Genomic DNA, 18,531 nt, shown 5'->3' on the forward strand with positions numbered 1-18,531 from the left:
TAACAGCTCATACGTAAAATATTCCAACGAATTGCAACATGTCGCTCATCTTCGATAATTCCACAACAGCAAACCTTTTCCTACTTGATCTCCGTCTTGCCAAATCCTGCGCATTTTAATTACCACTACTAAGTTCCTAACTCGTTTCCTATTCATCTTCGTCTCTCTTTTCCAACCCAGCGCCATTTCTTCGCCATCTTTACTCGCCATTTTCCGCTCGAACAACCCGCAATTCTTTCCATTTCCACTTCTTCCCGATAATAAAATACATTTAAACACTTTTGCTCCTCTCAGACACTTTTCTTTAATACTGCCACCCTCGTCGACGCCTTAACCCTTTGTTATTTTCTCGTTGATTCTTATCCCCTTTCTTCTTATGGCCCTTTCTTCATTTTCCTTATTTCTTTTCCCTTCTTTTCTTCTTTTTCCGTTGACTCGTAATTTGCCGCGGAGAAGCTGCAAGCGCCGCATCCAGCTCGATGCGCCGGCAGATACGACCTTTTGCGAGATCGGCCCGCTCCTTCTTCGGGAGTAATAAGATCAAAAAGCCCGTCACTGTTACACCGGTGGAAAGTTCCCGTCTCCGCGAGGCATGTCTCGCCCCCTCTCGCCTCGACCGGGTGGCTTCATGCAGAAAAAAATGTGTTGCTAATGGTACATCATGTTTTCGTGCATCTCTTCTCCATTTGGTTCTTTCGTTGAATCAGATATAGACTCGGTACGTTAAAATGCACACTATTGACCGTGAGTATTTATTAAGATGTCTACTGGTTACATTTGTCGAAAAATTCTATCAAATTTTAGTACAGTTACTATTTTCCATTGTACAATACGCGTATGATGGAAATGGTAGAGTAGATTCACGATGTATAATAAATATTTCATTTGTATTAATATACTTAATTTGTATTAAATATAGAAATGATCGATGATAGTACTTGTGACCAGCGATGTAGATTCGAGTTTTTTTTTTAAAATACTATTTTTTGTCGTTTATGGGGAATATTTATAAGTTGGAATATAGGAAGCGCGTAAAGGAAGGAAATGATTATTTTAAGTAATTAAATAAATGTTTTATATTTAAATATTTCAAATTTTTACGAAAGTCAAGGAGCAGTTCTCGAAAAAGCCACGTGAAACGCGCTATAGAACAGATTTAGCGAGTTACTTAATATTTTCAGTGAAAAACTGGGTCGATCTTCTTAGTCCATCATTAGTATTCTTGCATACCTTCCCTGAACAAGAGTTTCGCCAACTTTTTCGCTGCTTCGTGATTAGACGTTCGTTGAATTGGTTTAAAAGCGGAATTTATGAACGAAGAAAAAACTTCTTGCTATAATTTATTTTACCTCGAGACTATAAAATTACGTAGCTTAGTTGGCAATAAAAAAATTGCAAAATTGTGTAATGTTGCAATCGTGTAAAATGTAACATTAAGAGCGTTAAAGCGATCTTTCGCAAAACATGGAATTTAAAAGTTCATCTGAAGAGTAACGTGGAACATATTCTAGCTATTATTAAGCCCTGTATATGTTCGTTACGTAGCTCAGGATAGCAACTCGCTAGTTCGCAACTTCGCGACGACAGTTTTGGTGAAAAGTTGCAACTTCATCGAGCAACATCAAAGCGAAAGCCGATTAACAACAAGGCTACGGTATATCAAAGGATCTTTAACGTCACGAAGTGCGTGAACGTGCTTCGCCATTCCAATACTTCTTTCATTTCGCAATACACTGTCTGCGAAACCCCTGTACGTACGCTTTGAAATTTCAACGAAATCTCTTCTGTTGTAATCGCCAACTTTCGTTTCTATAACGAATCGATACTTTTCGAAATTTTGAAAGCATTATGTACTGATACATTCTTTTCATTATTTACTCGTACGTAGATATTTATTTCAAATTGTTTATTATCGTATCTAATTCAAATTAATGTAAATTACAACGGAGTACCTGCATTTGGTAGAAATATAATTTTTATAAATTTATTCGGCTTTTTTGTTTCCTTTTAAGCATCTACATTTCGTCGCAGTACTATCACATATTTTTACATTTAAAATGAAACACATAAATGTCACGTACGTTATAACGACTACAGAGTTTAAAGAGATTTTACGTTAACTGTGTGACCGCTACCAAACGATACTGCCATTCTCTCCGTTACAATTAATCCTCATTTATATACTCGTAGAATCATTCTCAGCCTTCCGAATCCTAAACATCGACTCCCAGCAAAACGCGACACTCCTCAGCCTCCACTTAACCAAACCGTGTAACTCTGGCGGATAACATCGCGAGTACAAGTTGAGCAAGCGTGTACAGGGCTTTAATCAGGAACAAACGCGTGCACGTCGCAACGAGTTCGGTAAAAATTCTGCTACAATTCCCCGGAACGAGATTACGGTAATTACCTGCCACGAAGAGCAACAGTTTCATTACGGATAAGGCAGCGTGTGTATCCGGTGTCCATCGTCTCTCTCTTTCATTCGCGCGTCTCCTTCTTCTTCGCCTCTTTCCCTTTCTCTTTCTTCGGCAAGCTCCTCTATGCTTTCTTCAATGACGGAACTGTCCTTGCAGAGGCTTCGTTCGCGTGTTGCATTCCGCTGCCCTCCGGAGAAACCGCATTATCATGCGTCAGCCAGTGAACGAACGAACGCGGACCTTCGAACATTGCGCTGCTACAGATGCCGCGATGGAATTTTAATGAGATCTTATCCGACGTTCTCGGTGAATCTAATTAAGGGTCGCCGAGGCGGTGACGGGACGTTGGACGGATGGTTGCGAGAGCGTGAGAGTTTCTAGGAACACGCGAATCGAACGAGTTCGTTGGAGGGCGGTTCGAAACGCTACCAAAGTGGATTATGGTCTGTTGCCAAGGTTTGCAAGGGTTTGGAGCTGGTTGCTCCGAATTCCGATTTCGCTTTGATGATTAGGAGAGTTCGAACGCTCGGTGTCTGCGCGTGGGAACGGGTTGAGAGTTAAAATAGGAATTGAGGTGGAAGAAAGAAGATTAGTGGAATTCTTTGTTTTCGTTTTTGGAAAGGTAGCTATATAAGATTGTAAGACAGTTTCGTATGTATCTATATCGATAATAAAGGTGTAGATAAATGTATCAAAATAGCATTCAAATAATAAAGTTTATATAACGTTTGTAACACAGTTTGATAAAACGATTCTGTAAATTGGAACTTTGACTTTTTGTCGATAACTAAATTTGTTGACTTTTCCGAATTTATAAGTAACAGGTACATAAATTTACACTTGTCAATTGGGAATATTAATCGATTATTAATTACACCTCTGAAATGACTTAGAGAAGAGTTTAAAAGCTTATTCTCGTAATAGTGAGAATTGTATTTCGTTACATTCAATAACACGGTAAAGTTAGTAGCAACTTTGAAAGTAAAGATGGATTACTCTATAGGAAGGAGGAGGATATAAATAATTGATAACGTCTTCGAGCTTGCATTGCTACTGCAGTACGGTTAGAGTGTTCGTTGCGTGATTAATTGCTTTCTAATCGCCGCGCACTTCAAAAATAACTCGAGAAAGTTTATTCTCGTTCTCGCGAGGCAATTACCTGAAAGTAATTATCCTCCGTGTAAGAAGGCAGCTGATTGTTTCTCATCGGCCGTGAAAATCTCCGTTTCAACGAAAGTATAAATTCTAGCATAATACTATCTGATAAACGTGTTGTCTGTCCTCTTGTCAAATTAATATTCTTATTGGTAGCATTATATATTCAACAATTAAGAAATTATTTTTAGCATGTAATTGTATGCCTTGACCCTTTTTCATCTGATATTTCGATGCTAATTCTCTGCTATTAACACTTCATTTCACACGACGTTCCTTTGATTTTATCTGAATAATGATCACGAAGCGTAAAAAGGAGAGAAGATGGGAACGAAAGGGACGAAAAAGGTGTTCCTTATTACGCGCAGTTTCTTATTCTACGTAAAAGCGTTTAAACTCCTGCAATTTGCGATTTTAAGCGACTTATTCTTATTACTTTTCGTTCTTCGATACCGATCGAAGAGAACACGGTTCTTTCCTCCTCTGATCGTGTTGATGCAAGCTCGTTAAGTTAACTGCATTTCCCAGGAAGAAGCGTAGAAAAGGGCATTGACTCGTTCTCGCAATTCGTTCTCGGTAATCCCGTGGGTGAAACATTCAATCCCGTTACTCGCCATGAATTTTCACTCATTTAGCGTGTCCAGCAAGCCGAGTTTGATAATATTTTTATGTCATATTGACCGAAATTACATTTCCCTTTTGCAAGATTTACGCGATTTACAAATTGGTAGTTATAGATTCTGTTTCAGATTTGTGTTCGAATATCGCATTACCACGGGGTAGAGAACATATTAATTAAAATTTTAATGCAACGTAAATATAGCTAAATCGAAGTATATTTTTTGGAACAGAATAGAAGTACGGCGATATAATATAATTAATATGCAATTTTTACTGCAACTCTACAGAATTTCTACAGAGTAGAAGTACCCCAAATAGCACGATTATAAATCAAAATCGCTCTTCGTAGAATCAATCATCGCCGTAACAATATTTTAGATTAGATCACAGATTGCAGTAATAAACAAGTAAGATTCGAATCTAGACTATTTCGGTTAATATATTTTCCTATTTTCGATCATCTCGAACTTGCAATAAAAATTCTTACTTGCTCGTGATGTTGTCTAAAATAAAAAGAAAAGAAAAGAACAAAAAGATGGAAAAGCAAGAATAAACGAGAAGTAATTACAAGTAACAAGAATCGGTGCACGAACGCTAGTGATGGAGGATTTAAAAATGAAGAGGAACACCAGGGAAATGGCATTTCCCTGGAAATTTTTTCGGGATTGTTGGGTGGTCGAGCACGTCCACGTACGTGTCCATTCGCGACGCGAATTTGCCTGGCTTTAAAGTACTTCCACCGGTCCAATTTTCCGCAAGAATGTGACACGTAGCAATCTTGGTAACCTCGGGGCCCCGGTGCACGATTTATTGGCTACCGAGTGTACCTTCGACGATTTATCTTCTTTCCCTCTCCTGTCTCCTCTTCTTTCGCACTTATTTCCTTCATACAACATTCTCTTTTTGTTTTTTCTTCTTTTTTCTTTTTTCACCGACTCTCTTCATTCTTACCTTTTTTCTTTCCATTTCCTATCTTTTTATCCGACTCTTCTGTCCCTCTGTTACTCTCTTCCTTTTCTTTTTCTTCCTTCTTTTCTCCCTTTTTCTTTTTCGTTAATACCTCGTCCTTTGTCTTTCGTCGTTCTTCGCTCGCATACTTTTTTTTCCAGGTACTCTCCGGGTTTCATTTGTTTCCCCTGGTCTATCCCTTTTGTTGCTTCGCACGAGCTTCCGTTTTCTTCCGCAATTTCTTCCGACTTCTTTCCGAGCTTTCCCCAGTTTCGTTTTATCTTTACTCGTGCACTCGTTTCGAATCCTTGGCAGCCCTGTTTACACGCGTTTCATAATTTTCTACCGTTGTTACCGCGTTTGCTTTGCAGCCTCCGCTACTTTCTCCGATTCTTCGCTTTCTTCGCCAACAGTAACGTCCTTTCTCCTCTCTTTTGTCTTCACATAATTTTGCTTCTAATGCGACTTAATTGGAAAATTCTCGATCGATTGATTTATTGTCTTCATCGTTGAAGCGTAATATATATGAACTGCAGATTCAGTACATTGACTTCGGATTTGCCAGATTTTACAAGAAGTTAACCTTTCAGCGCTTAATTAAGAATTTCTATAATCATGATATTTTAGACTAATAAAGACAAGTTCATTCTAAACAGGTGGATTTGAATTCTTGCACAGATAAGCGTGATATATTTTATTTCCAATAGAAATGCGATAGAGATTCATGACTGAAGAAATGATATTTAACAGATTTCAAATTTACCAATTGATAAATAAAAAGTTAGACGATTTAACAAAAATGTCTCGTTCTATAAAAAATTCTAAATTGATATATTTTGCAATTTGTAATTTTATATTTTCGTATTTGATATTTCTTCATAATTCTCCACTTCCACTTTACGAGAGTTATTTCGAACAAAATTTTTTCAACGTAGAGTAACGCTAGAAATAAAATTTGACTACGTTTGATTTCAATGTTTATGCCAAGTACAGTATAAAACATAAATAATTACTACAAAGAAGAATTAAGCATATAGATTAAACGATCGACATTAAAATTAATGAATTACAAATACAATAGAATAGAACAGAATAGAATGCGAAACGATGGAACTATTTAACTAAAACACTGATCCTTACTTACAACAACTTAAATATCCATCTCGACCCCCTCGAAAACCTTCCACAACCTGACGCATGCTATGAAAGCGTATTAACCTACTCCAATCCGATTCCAGCAACCCATCGTGGTAACCATCACTTCGAATTCAATTCACCGACCTGGTGTCCCAGAATTCAATACCCGTGGACTCGCAGCTACGATATTTCGTGCTATCGACAGTAGTCGACTTATCGAGGCTAATTAGGTCTCTGAATAATTAAACGTAGAGATTTCCGAGAGGATGGCACGTGCAAACTGATACGTTCTAAGCGTTTGCGCTGTCTATGGGAATACGTCTTCGATTAGAATTCCATAAACGTAGAACGTTTAATTGACAAGTTTTAATAGTGTATGCGTTATGAAGAGGAAGATATTCTAGGAATTTAGAAATTTAAATTGTTGTCAGACGTTGTTGCTTGGATTTCAAACAGCGAAGGTTTAAACAAAATAGAAATCGCTTTCTGCGCTTCAGATTGATATGTAAATATTTTATTACCATCGAATAATTATTTACCAGTAAGAAACTATGTGCGAGTTTCGTTACTAAAAGAATCCTCGTTTTTGGATTTAGTTTTACCTAATAATAAAAGTAATCTTTTAACAAATCATGCGAGATTTCCATGCACGGTTATGATCGCGTTCATTCTTATAAATCATTCAACGATTGTAAAATATTTACATATCGAAAATGTGAAGCACAGAGAGAAAATGATTTTCATATTATTTAAACTATTAGTCTTTCGAAACTACACATTGAAATCGTGAAATAACTAATAAGCTTTTGAAACACTTACAGCCGGATATTACAGCGAAGATTCCGATATGTTCCAATTATTCCGATCCCAATAATAATTGGTCCAAAGTGTCGAAAACATTTTAAGGAGTATAAATCCGCGAATGCAAATCTAAGAATTAACGAAGGCGGCGACTAGATTCTATGCATAGTTGAGTGGCACGAAATCCGCTGCTAGAAACGAAATACTAGGCGATTAACCCCAGGCGGCAATTACTAATTATTACGGGTTCCGCTGGCGTAGCCTCGCGATAAGATATCAAAGGGCAGATGCAATTTACGTTTCCCGCGATTTTGCTTCTGTTTTCGTTCGTTCGCCGTGCATTTCATACCGCCTGCAGGGAAACGAAGGGGAACGAAGATTCCCAGCTGCTGTCTGTTGCTTTAATCGAGGTATCACCGCGATTAACGTGTAATTGTGGATCTGGATAAAACGAGGAACGTCGTTGATCCATCTTGAAAGGAATTCTCTAACGTTTAATCATTTTTGTTACATAAATTGCTTCGCGAACGTTTCAAAATCTGATCCTTTTGATAGGTGAAAATTTTTTACGATAGCAAACTGGTTCCATTCTAATGTTCTAGAATGTATTTGTATTTTATTAACTAAGTCCAGTGTCGGATTTACTACGCGTTCATCTATTCGCGAATTCCTTATGGCAAGCGATTGAACGAACGATTTGCTTCAGCGCAAGTTATTCATAAATAATTCCATAATCCTTAAAGACTCTGGTGTCTAGACGAGCCGCGCGTGGCCGGTTTACCTGCAGACCCATAAAACCTTAATCCACTGCAATGATTAAATAATTAATTCTAATATATTGCAAGGATGATAATGCCCGTATCTCGATAAATAATAAATCGGTAAATCTCCGAAACAATAAGGTTGGAAGTATTCAAAGAACCAAAGAAAATGATAATACAAATATTAAAATTTTTTTAAATCACACTATCGCATATTGTACACAACCGCGTCCTAATTATCTACTCTAATTATCTACTTTCCTAATATTTTAACGAATGATAAATCAACAAATCTGCGGAAGACCAGATACAAGCTAATCGTAGCTTTTTAAATCATGTCGTCATGTATTCAACGTATGGACAGCATCGCGTCCCTGCGAGACAAATCCTCAAAATTGAGCTACTTTTCCCGCGTTATAACAAATTATACGACAACGAATGTTCAACAAATCACAAGAAACAGAATAAAAATGATACAAATATCACGGCTTTTTAAATCATCCTGTCACATATTCGTCGTGTATCATCGACTTCATAAAAGGCAAATTTCCAAAATTTAGCATTCTGTAGAAGGGGAGAATCGCCAGCGGAGCCGGGTACTGGACACACGGAGTATCGAAGAGCGTCGTGGTTCGTCCCGGGCCGCAAAAAGGAAAGAAAACCGGGGATCTGCAGGTGTAACGCCCGCAGCGACCGGGTGATAAAATGCGCGCGGACTCTCGATGCGAGGAGGGCCGGTGAAATCTCTCGCGATGCCCCGGGCTCGATAAAAAATGCAGTGATCACGTTTCGGCAGAGACTTTGGAATCTCCAATCTGCCTGTGTGCCTCTCTGATTCGCACATTGCGTCCACCTCTATCTTTTTCTTCGTTCTATTCTCCGATCGATCGAAAGGCAATCGTTTCTTCAATGGTTTCTCGATGCACGACACAATTGCAGTGCTAAAGAAAGAATTGGACAAGCAGATGCTTCTGTTTTTGTTTTTGTTAAATGGATATCCGAACCACTTGCAGCAGTTTTCTACAGTGATTGGAAAAAGTATTTGCCCAAACCAATATTTTTCAGTGTAGCATTTTTTTTTCTTTATCAGGATCTACCTTTCGGTTTCGTAATATCAAACTTTTGTAGTCGTGTGAAAGTTCCACTAAATGATACAGTTTAACGTAGCTGGCTGTAATTGATTACTATGCAAATACTGTGACTGTTAAACTGGATGTCCAAGTGTAAAGAATTGTTAAAAGTTTATTTGTGGATATATATTTTGATTTTCTATTACTTGTTTAATAAAGAATTCTTTTAATATCAACAATTACCAACTAAATGATCTTTCATTTTTATCTATTCGATGCTTCATACGCTTCTTCGTTATTTGCTATTTTCACTGCATTTAGAATTTTAGAACCTCTGACTGTTAATTTGCCGCCTGGTAATTGCCGCGACGCTTTATGTGAACCAGATGCGATCCTCGGGCAGGACGACCGTCAAGGGTCTGCGCTACCCTAGCGCGGACCCATCATAAACAGTGGGCCTATTGTACAGTCAGAGTACTTTAGGACCCCACGGAAAAGACTTATAAATCACGAAACTTCTTTATTTTATGCTACATCTCAGGAAGACCGGACACGCGGGTTTCCCTAAGCGTAAGGTCACCCGCTCTCGAACCTTCATGAAGGCAGCCAGCCCATCCTCAAACATACGTCTTTACCCAATGATTAGTTAGGAACAAACTTGAAACACACCTACCACGAACCTTCCTCTACACAGCAACATCCCCAAGAAACACTCTTGCACCAGTATTCTAAGAGTCAACATATAACAGTATTCAGTCAATGACCATTATATTTAACAGGACAGCCAGTGAACTAAAGATAGTTGTATTCAGAGTAGTGAGTGGAACCCAGTGAACTAAATGACAGTAGTATTCAGAGTATTGACTGGAATAAATAAGGTGAACTAAGCCTCGTTCTTTACATTTATTATAATCCTCCACCTCGGACGCTAATAACGTTCAAGGGTCGCGATACTAACCGATCAGTTGTGCCTGACTGGTCGTTAGTTAGTTGAGTGTCGCAACACTACTAGGAACGTAATACTTGTCGATTCTTCTAAAATTCCTAGCAACTCTCTTTTTCAATTCGACACGTGTTCCGAATTTACATATCGTTTGAATATTTAACAATTTCAAACTTATAAGCTTAATAAAGACATATTAGTTCGTCTCTCAAATTATCAATCCATTAGCAATAAATTACATCATAGTATCTACATTTGCAAGGAAACCAATGTATAATTAAAATTGATTAATATTTGGTAATATCTAATTCCATAATTATAAAAGTTTTTGATTAATTTAAATATATAATAATTTCATAAAAAATCCCCAGTTGCTTTCAGCCGTATTTCCAATTAAAGTCTGATCGCGTATGACGACGAAACAGCATATGGATATGACAGCGAAAAGGCAAACGTGCCGAGAGAAAGCAAGGATATGTAGGCGCTATTGTTCTTAATTAAAAGTTTAATTGATAACGAGGGCTGATTTGTTAATTTGAAAATGCGATTATCGGCCGTTGCTAATCGAGATCACGGTGTCATTGAAACTGCACGTAACGCGAAGTGCGTTCAATGCATATTGAAACGAAAATGCGTTTCATTGATGGTTGAGCAATTACGCTCTCGCGTCACTTAACAATTGCCATTGTCTTTAAATATCTCAGTATTTCTCCCTATTTAAATTCCTGTTCGAGCACACTCCATTTCGTTTCGCGTTTGATTTTCGTCGAAATAAATTAAAATTCCTAACGAGGCTTACTTTATTTCTCCCAAAAAAGAATATCGCTTTGGAGCAGATTTTATGTATTTTGTATTATGTATAACGAATACTGGTCACGAATTTATGGCATTATTAATTTGGTAACAAAATTGGTATAAATGGAAAACACAATGACAGAGCAAGAGATGAAGGACAAACATCAAACACTATACAGAAAGCTGTTATCAATCTACCGAAGAAAGGAAACAGTGAACCATTATACATTGTTTCTTATTTCACCTGCTTTCGTCAATTACAAATGTTCCAAGAAATTATAATCCAAAGCTTTTGGGTTACAATATGCTTGTCAATAATCTAAAAATTCTGAAAAGCATACACACTAAGCTATATCCTCTTTAAAACTAAAATAAATAGAATTCCACTATAATAAACAAAATTCTATTACGATAAATAGAAATGTAAATAACAGAAAAGACAAAAAATAAAACATAAACCTTGCGGCAAAGATCGATGTTTTACGATTTATGTTTAAATCTTTCATTTAACGCGACGATATACTACGAATTGCGATAAAACCGAGTCGAACTCAAGGAAACGACGAGCAATCGATAGAAAAAAATGAGCCATTTCTCTGATAGTCCATGTTTCTTCGTTGAACACAGTAAATTTCTCTTCGCAGCTGTCGAGAATTTCGAGTCAATGAGATCGAAGCAGCGGGACGCGAGCTGAAAACGCGCGGCTGCCGTCGTTGAAGGCTACTTAAAACGACCATTGAGCATTCGTCAGGGTGCTCGAATTACCCACAACAGGTGGCTCGCAAGTAAGTGCCTCCGGTGTGTTCGCACTCTCGCCTGATTTCACGTCATTCACCCCTGTTTTCGATTTGAAAACCAATCGTCGATTATATCGACGAAAGCGTCGCGTTTTCTACGTTAAAGCTTCGGCTGATCGCAGAAATTGGGCGATCGCAACGTTACAATTTAATTCGCTTCTGTTTCGTACACGGACAATTTTCATTCGATACTATGACATTTTTAAGACGTTTGTTTCTCCTCGAAGTAGATTTTTTCGTTCAATGGTCGATTTGAGAAGTGAAAATTCAACGTTTATAAGCGTCCGCTTAAGGTTTTTGTACTTGATAATTCGTCAATTTTATATTTTTAACTGTTGTCACCTACTTTCCAAACTTCGATACGTATAAAAGAGTCGTACGAATATTCTGATTATTCGTCACGATCACTGACAAGATCTTCTAACGTTCGCGCTATAAATCTTGTCGATATATATTTGATAGGGGGATCTTGCCAGAATTACAACCAGCTGTAGTTTAAAAACATTCTAACCAATAATTTTATAACGTTTGAAAGTCGCTTTAAAAATATCCCCCTCAAAAAAAAGAAAAACAAAAAGAAAAATTGAAATAAGGGAGGAAAGATCACTTTTTAGCGAGATATAATATTGTACACGCAGCTCCGCCAATACGAGCGCAACATCTGCAACTCCGGGCGGCTTGTGGGAGTGCAGCAAGTGCCTGGACGAGATGCGGCTGATGCAGAGGCTGGCGATCAGCGGACTCCTGTCCGTGATACTGATCGTCCTTCTGACCGGCACGTTCGTCACGCGTCGCGACTTGGCGAACGTCATCGAACGTGGTGTGGCGCCTGAAGAACGAAACGAACAACAAGTAAATCCAGCCTGGGTACACAGCAACGTGGTCCCGGGCCAGGATGAGCCGAAACCCGAAGATAAGGATCGACGACCGGATTTCAAGCATAGACAGGTCGAGCCATCCGCGGTTGGACCCCCGCCGATTTCTGTACCCGGACCCTACGTCATTAGACCGCCTAATCCACCTCTGGATGACGTGACTAATCAGCGCCGCGAGAAGATCAAAGAGGTAAGCGGTTTAACTGTGTTTCTCTCTGTTTCTCTCCCCCTCTCTGTCTCTCCTTTTGACATACTCTGTTTCCGCATCGTATAACAGATAGTAATCTGCAGCTTCGCGATGATAATTACTGCTATGCCTTCGAATTGCCTACGTGCTTTGATGCGATGGAGATTTTATAGATGTCTTTTGGAATTTTTATTTTCGAGAGAAATCGAGAGGTCTGTCGGGAGTAATTTTTATTTCGAGAGTTGCTTACGAATGAGAAGCGCGGCTTTTTTAGGCGTTCAATGAATCCTTGGGTTTAACTAACGACGTAATGCGATCAGGTAAGAAGTATAATATATATTTTTTTTAAGAAAAATCGAGAAACTTGTATCGAAGTTCGTTGCTTCTGAACGATGCGTGAGATTCTCGAAGGTTTCAGCGTGAGTTTGAGTTCGATCAACGATGGAGCGCTATGGGGTGAAAGGTTTTGTAGCGATCTTTTGCGAAAAGAAATTCAGTGACCTGCCAGGAGTAATTTGATTCCGGGAGTTAGAATGACTAATGGTCTTTTTGTGAATGGGTTTCAGTGTGAGTTTGAGCTTAATTAACCTTTCAAACGAGATCAGTCTTAAACATTTTGATAATTTTCCGAGGATTGTTCGAGTTTACCTAAGCTCTCTTAAGTGTGCTAATATTTATGAACAGCGTATACGCGATCTCAAACTCACCGAAGAGTCACCCACATTAGGCATCAGCTTTTCCAAGTTAGCGAGGTAAGAGATTACAGAATTAAGTTTTCATTGAAATTGCCATCTCCAAGTCGCATTACCATCAGACACATCGCAAGTAGGTAGCGTGGTAAAGCGCCCTACATACCACCAAGCATCGTTAACGAGTGTAAAAGAGGGAGGAGGTAAGTCAGAAGGAGGCGGCAACTTTCTCCTCGTTGAATCTCTGTGTACGAGTAATTGGATAAAGGTGAGTAATCTCGGTCTACGTCTTCTGCTCGTAATACACGTAATTTTTGGAACGATACCAGGACCCGGTATAACTGAAATTATCCGTCATTTCGTGATGCAGTAATTGAAGCCCTGCCTCGGCCTCAAAACGTTCATTTCGGATACTGGCAGTGATTTAACGATTACTTAATTTCCCTGTGGCCCGGGTTTTTACATCGAGCGATGCTTCCGCCTCCATTTAAGGGGAGAAACCAGCAATTCGTCGTTCAAACAGAAAACGTCGTTCTTTACTGTTCGATACAGTATAATTCCGAACACGTGGTTTCGCGATCGGAGTTCCGGTGGAAATAGACGAGATATCGGCCTCTCGAACGTGCTCGTTTAAAACAATTTACTTCCACCGAATGAGCGTTTGCGTTACGATTAAAGAGAATTTTTATCAGCAACGTGCAATTTCTTGATGCGAGTGTTCATTCTCGTTACGTTTCACGGTTCGGTGTGCGGTTAACCAAAATCGAAATAATCGTCGTTCTATTTTGTTTTTATTGTTCGACGATATCGTGAATCTGTACGCAGGTACATAATAAAAGTACAAAATAAAATTCATAAATGTAAACCATATTTCCCCTCAAAATCGATGGTGGATTCGTAAAAGTCGTTTGAACATCAGAATCTAATCGGTTTAAAGTTAGTCCACTCGTTCGTTATATATTCTTGTTCGTTGATTCTTGTTAAATAGTGTTCGTTATACCTTGAATATGAAACATTTGACCAAAGATACGCACGATTTTAATTTCCAATTTAAAAATTTTCTTCTTTTCTCAAGCAGCGACGTAAAATTAACGGTTCAAACCGTCTTGTACTTTTGATCGTTCCACGTCAAGAAGATATTTTATTATGTCGTTATATCATCTTTTTCTGCTATAAACAGTTACCACTGAATATTCTTTACTTTTTTTTTTTGTGCAATTCATTCGTAATCGCGGACCAGAGAAAATACCAACAAAAATTTGATAAGGAAACTTTTACTCACTTCGGACCCTTTCGTATCGAGTTGCAAGATTTTCAAGATTTTGAAGATCGAGTTTTAATCTTTGCCCCGAATCCTCATGAATCGGAGCAGATGAAATTTTAATAAAATTTGATAAATTTGAAATGGTAAAATTTGGCGATGCAAATATTTGCACAATACACCTAATAGTATCTGGCTTTGGACTGCGTAAAGATTTATGGATGCATATGATACGAGAAAATATGAAGAATTTTCAGAATTCCCATGAATATCACTAGTAATCCTTACAGTTAATGCTACGTTAAACACCGAATATTCTCTCCTTTTGCATCCTAAACTCGAGTATTCGGTCCCTTCTCACGTTTCTAACACTAGAAACTCAGTCACTAGCTATGAATATTCATATGAAATTATTGATTCATACCTGTTCTCACAGTACGGAATAAACATCGGAATTTAAACATCGTGCACGTTGTAAAGTTATTCCAAAGTTAAATTTATTCAAATAAAATTTTGTTTTTTACTTCGAATTGAATTTGTTTCGTATGCGTCATCGTGAAATTTGTAGTATCTTGATAGTTCTATAAACTTATATTTATTTATTTCTTTTTACAAAAATCTACATATATGACACATTATATTTATATTATATTACATTCTTATCTTATCTTACGTTCAGGGCGATACTATAACGACGAGCGTAAATATGTCAAATTCAGCTCAAATTAATTTATTCTTATCGCTGGAAATAAAAATTCAGGCATTTCTATATTTATGTTTTAAAATACGAGAAATATATTTTTGAATCCTATATTATAGAAAAAGAAATAGAAATTATAAAATTCAAGATATCGAAAATTCTCGTCTTTAATTGTTATACATTTATGGAAAGTTTAAAGATGCAGAAACTTATGCACATAACACTAATACAAAAACATGAAACATGCAAATATGTGAATAATTGAATAGGTGAAACGAATTTCTACTAAGGTCCGATTTCTTCAATTATGTTCATCAAGACATAAATTTCCATGAATATTTGAATGTCTAAAATTCGAAAGCTCTAAAATGGAAATTCTCGCGACAAAATCAGAAGGAAGGCGCGAACTCTCCGTCTTCAGATCGTTCTTTGCAAACTCGAAATGCATAATCGGTGACTTCTGTGGATCGAAATAGTGCGTAAAATTGGAACGGTCGTGAAATTACGTTTGACTAATTCACTATCTCGGTCGATCTTTCGTGTTATTTTCTCAGCTGTCTCGTTTCGCCCTCGTGTTCTCATTTTCTACGCGGCTAGACTACTCGTATTGGCTAGACACCGCGGGACAAAGGATTCATCGATTTCCCTTTGCGATTCTCTTTAATTTCCGCCCTTTTTGCCGCGTCGTCTCGGGACTTCAAGCGAAACCGCAGCAGCCGACGTAGAAGTCACCGAATTTTTCCATCATGCTCGTTCAACGTCTGCACGAAATCATCGAAATCTTTTGCCGGATTGAGCTTGGTTCTCTCCTTGATTGAATTTAAAACAAACGCAGAAACGAAAGGATACTTTTACGTAGTTTCTTGGACTGATAGTTCGGCTCGGTAAGAAGAAATTCATCTTGAGATAAAAAGTGAAATAATCAGAAATCATATTGGTCGTCTCTATAAATTGAGAGGCAGAAAAATGTAAAAATATCGTTTTTCAAGATTTGTTTTGCGATTTTTTTATATAAATTTGTCGCAATAATCGAGCTTAGTAAATCAAGGAAGCAAGTGACTTTGAAAAAAATTCAACGCTATAGTCGCGTATTTATTATAAATAATACAAATCACATATGTGTTAGATTTAATGAAATTCGATAGTGATTTTATAACTTGTAGCAATCAAGCAAGTACGTCATACTTTTAAATAGAATTTTTTTAACAAATTTACAGCTGTACGAATTTTTTCGTCCAAGGATAGCCAGCTAATTTTAACACGTTTATTGGTACAAAAACATCGTGAAGTGAAAGATCAAATTTGGAAACGCAGATTTAGTTAACGAAGATTGGCATCGTAAAGTAGGAGATATTTAATAAATGGACGTACAGAATTTCGTAGAATATCTTCGAAAAATGAGGTACTTGTTCATACGTATTCATTTTTGTCGCATTCGATTTTCTAGATCGATTTCTCAATGTATTTATAATAGTTAATTCGATCGTATTATAAATTACGACTCATAACGTGCTGTCATTTGTAGCTATGAACATTACAAAGAATAAAATTCAATTTATCCATAATTCTCAAATCAAAATACGCCTTATCGAAAGTAATTCAACTATTCAAACAATTTAAAACTATACCAAGAAGAAATGTAAAAATATTGTAGTATCGTGGACGAGGGATCTGGGGGTGTCGTACGGATTGTAAACAAGCGGTTGCTGAGCTGTGAATTATAAACAAGCGGTTGCTGAGCATGTGCGCAGTGAGGCTAAGACAAAAGACAAGGGGTTGCTAGGGCACAATAAACGAATTAATAACAGTATGAGTTGAGAAGTCAGAGAGTGCAGATTGCGTTGTGGAGATAGTGTTGTTAGCGTTGTTAAGAGAGAGTTGAATTTACGTTGACGAGGATTGTTAATTAATTATCTAGTTGTTTTAATTATTATACGTTTGTTGCAATTAGTTCATGTAAAATAACCATTGTTTTCTGTTTAATTAACAACTGTTTAATCCATTTATCGTTGATAAACTAATTATAATAGTTTACAATACTAGAATATTGAATAAGAAAAAAATCGGCAAAACTACGCAACGAGTTTCAAGGTGAAGCTGCAACAGAATACGAGGGAGGATGTCAAAATTGATCGGATTAGAGAAGTCGGATGTATAACGACTTGCTGTGTGTAATTAATTTAGCAAAGAGCAGTAAACTGGATATCCGCGATAATTCCGTTCGTGGAGCAAGATCCGTGCGATAATGAGTCAATCACATCAAGGCCGTTTGGAACATTGCCGGAGCGATTATCCCTTTGAAAGCTCGTCCGTCTTTCTACTTCCCACCCCTTGCCCTCTTTTACCCCATAGTTGTCCCTATCTGTCTTGTTCCCTTGTCTGTATGTGCAGCTCGGTTCCCGTGTCTCTGTGCATAGGTTCTGTTCCTATAAATCTATTTCGACCGGCTGATTATCATTGTTCGCATTAATCCCTTCTGGACGATAGATTTGTCTGAAATTCTGCTCTCTAATTGAAAGCCATGCATAGGAACCGCTAGATACCGGCAGTCTCCATGCTTAATACGCTTCAATCGATGGAATGTGGCTAAATTATACATGCGACCGCTTCAAATGATTGTCGATGATTTTGAGGGAAAGCTGGGAAATTGGGAGTCTTCTTTCGCGGTTTTTACGTGGCAAATAAGATCGGCGGCCTGCCATCTGCATTTTCGATCGGTAATTTAAAGGAATTTTTCGTCTTTTTTGTATTTAAACATTGCTTTGCTTAAAAAAAAGAGATGGCACGTAACAATAGAAAAGTATTGGATGATATTGTAGAAACTTCAAAAAGAATATTCAAGGATTTCGGGAGATTTTTCTAAGACGCACAAATGTAAAAAGAGAAAATTGACGGGCTTGAACGGTACAGTATGCAGACAACGAGACGATAGTAAAAATAAGATTTCCAACAGAGGATTGGGTTGCGGTTAATCCTTTGCAATACGACCGGTGGCACGCACATAGAAAATGTCGTGGTCTCTGTGGTTTTTGATGATTTTGGGAAAAAGGAGATAAAGCAGGAGTCTGTCGAAAGATACCATAATATATGGAAAGCAAGATTAATTAGAGCGTTATCGTTTAATTACAACTAATGTCAATAGACACGGAGTTTTGCAAAGAAAGAAAACGGAAATTTCGTGAAACGTGAAAATAGCTGCTTTCAGTGACTGATATCAAGATTTTAATCGAGTTTGAAATGCAGGAATTACATATTGATATCGACTCTATTTGAGCTTTTAAACACAGCGAGATGAGTGAAATATCGTTTTGTATTACCTGTTTTATGATTGCTTTATGTACCATGCGAATAATTACAGTTTTGCGTTTGTT

The 18,531-nt window shown here is 37.6% G+C and overlaps 1 protein-coding gene across 2 annotated transcripts in view; it reads left to right on the top strand.

Annotated features, from left to right (window-relative positions):
- Nucleotides 1-18,531, top strand: part of LOC117214648 (mannosyl-oligosaccharide 1,2-alpha-mannosidase IA) — a 222,238-nt gene that overhangs the window by 75,200 nt on the left and 128,507 nt on the right. Inside the window, exons 2-3 of one of the 2 annotated variants that reach the window (XM_033460850.1) lie at nucleotides 11,296-11,436; nucleotides 12,087-12,513. In XM_033460850.1, coding sequence (XP_033316741.1) covers nucleotides 12,157-12,513 — 357 coding nt within the window. In that variant the 5' untranslated portion in view covers nucleotides 11,296-11,436; nucleotides 12,087-12,156. The remainder of the gene's footprint in view (nucleotides 1-11,295; nucleotides 11,437-12,086; nucleotides 12,514-18,531) is intronic. The other variant, XM_033460852.1, reaches the window with a different exon arrangement.

This window comes from Bombus bifarius, unplaced genomic scaffold (genome assembly GCF_011952205.1).
Source record: "Bombus bifarius isolate JDL3187 unplaced genomic scaffold, Bbif_JDL3187 scf7180000009243, whole genome shotgun sequence".
Taxonomy (NCBI): domain Eukaryota; kingdom Metazoa; phylum Arthropoda; class Insecta; order Hymenoptera; family Apidae; genus Bombus; species Bombus bifarius.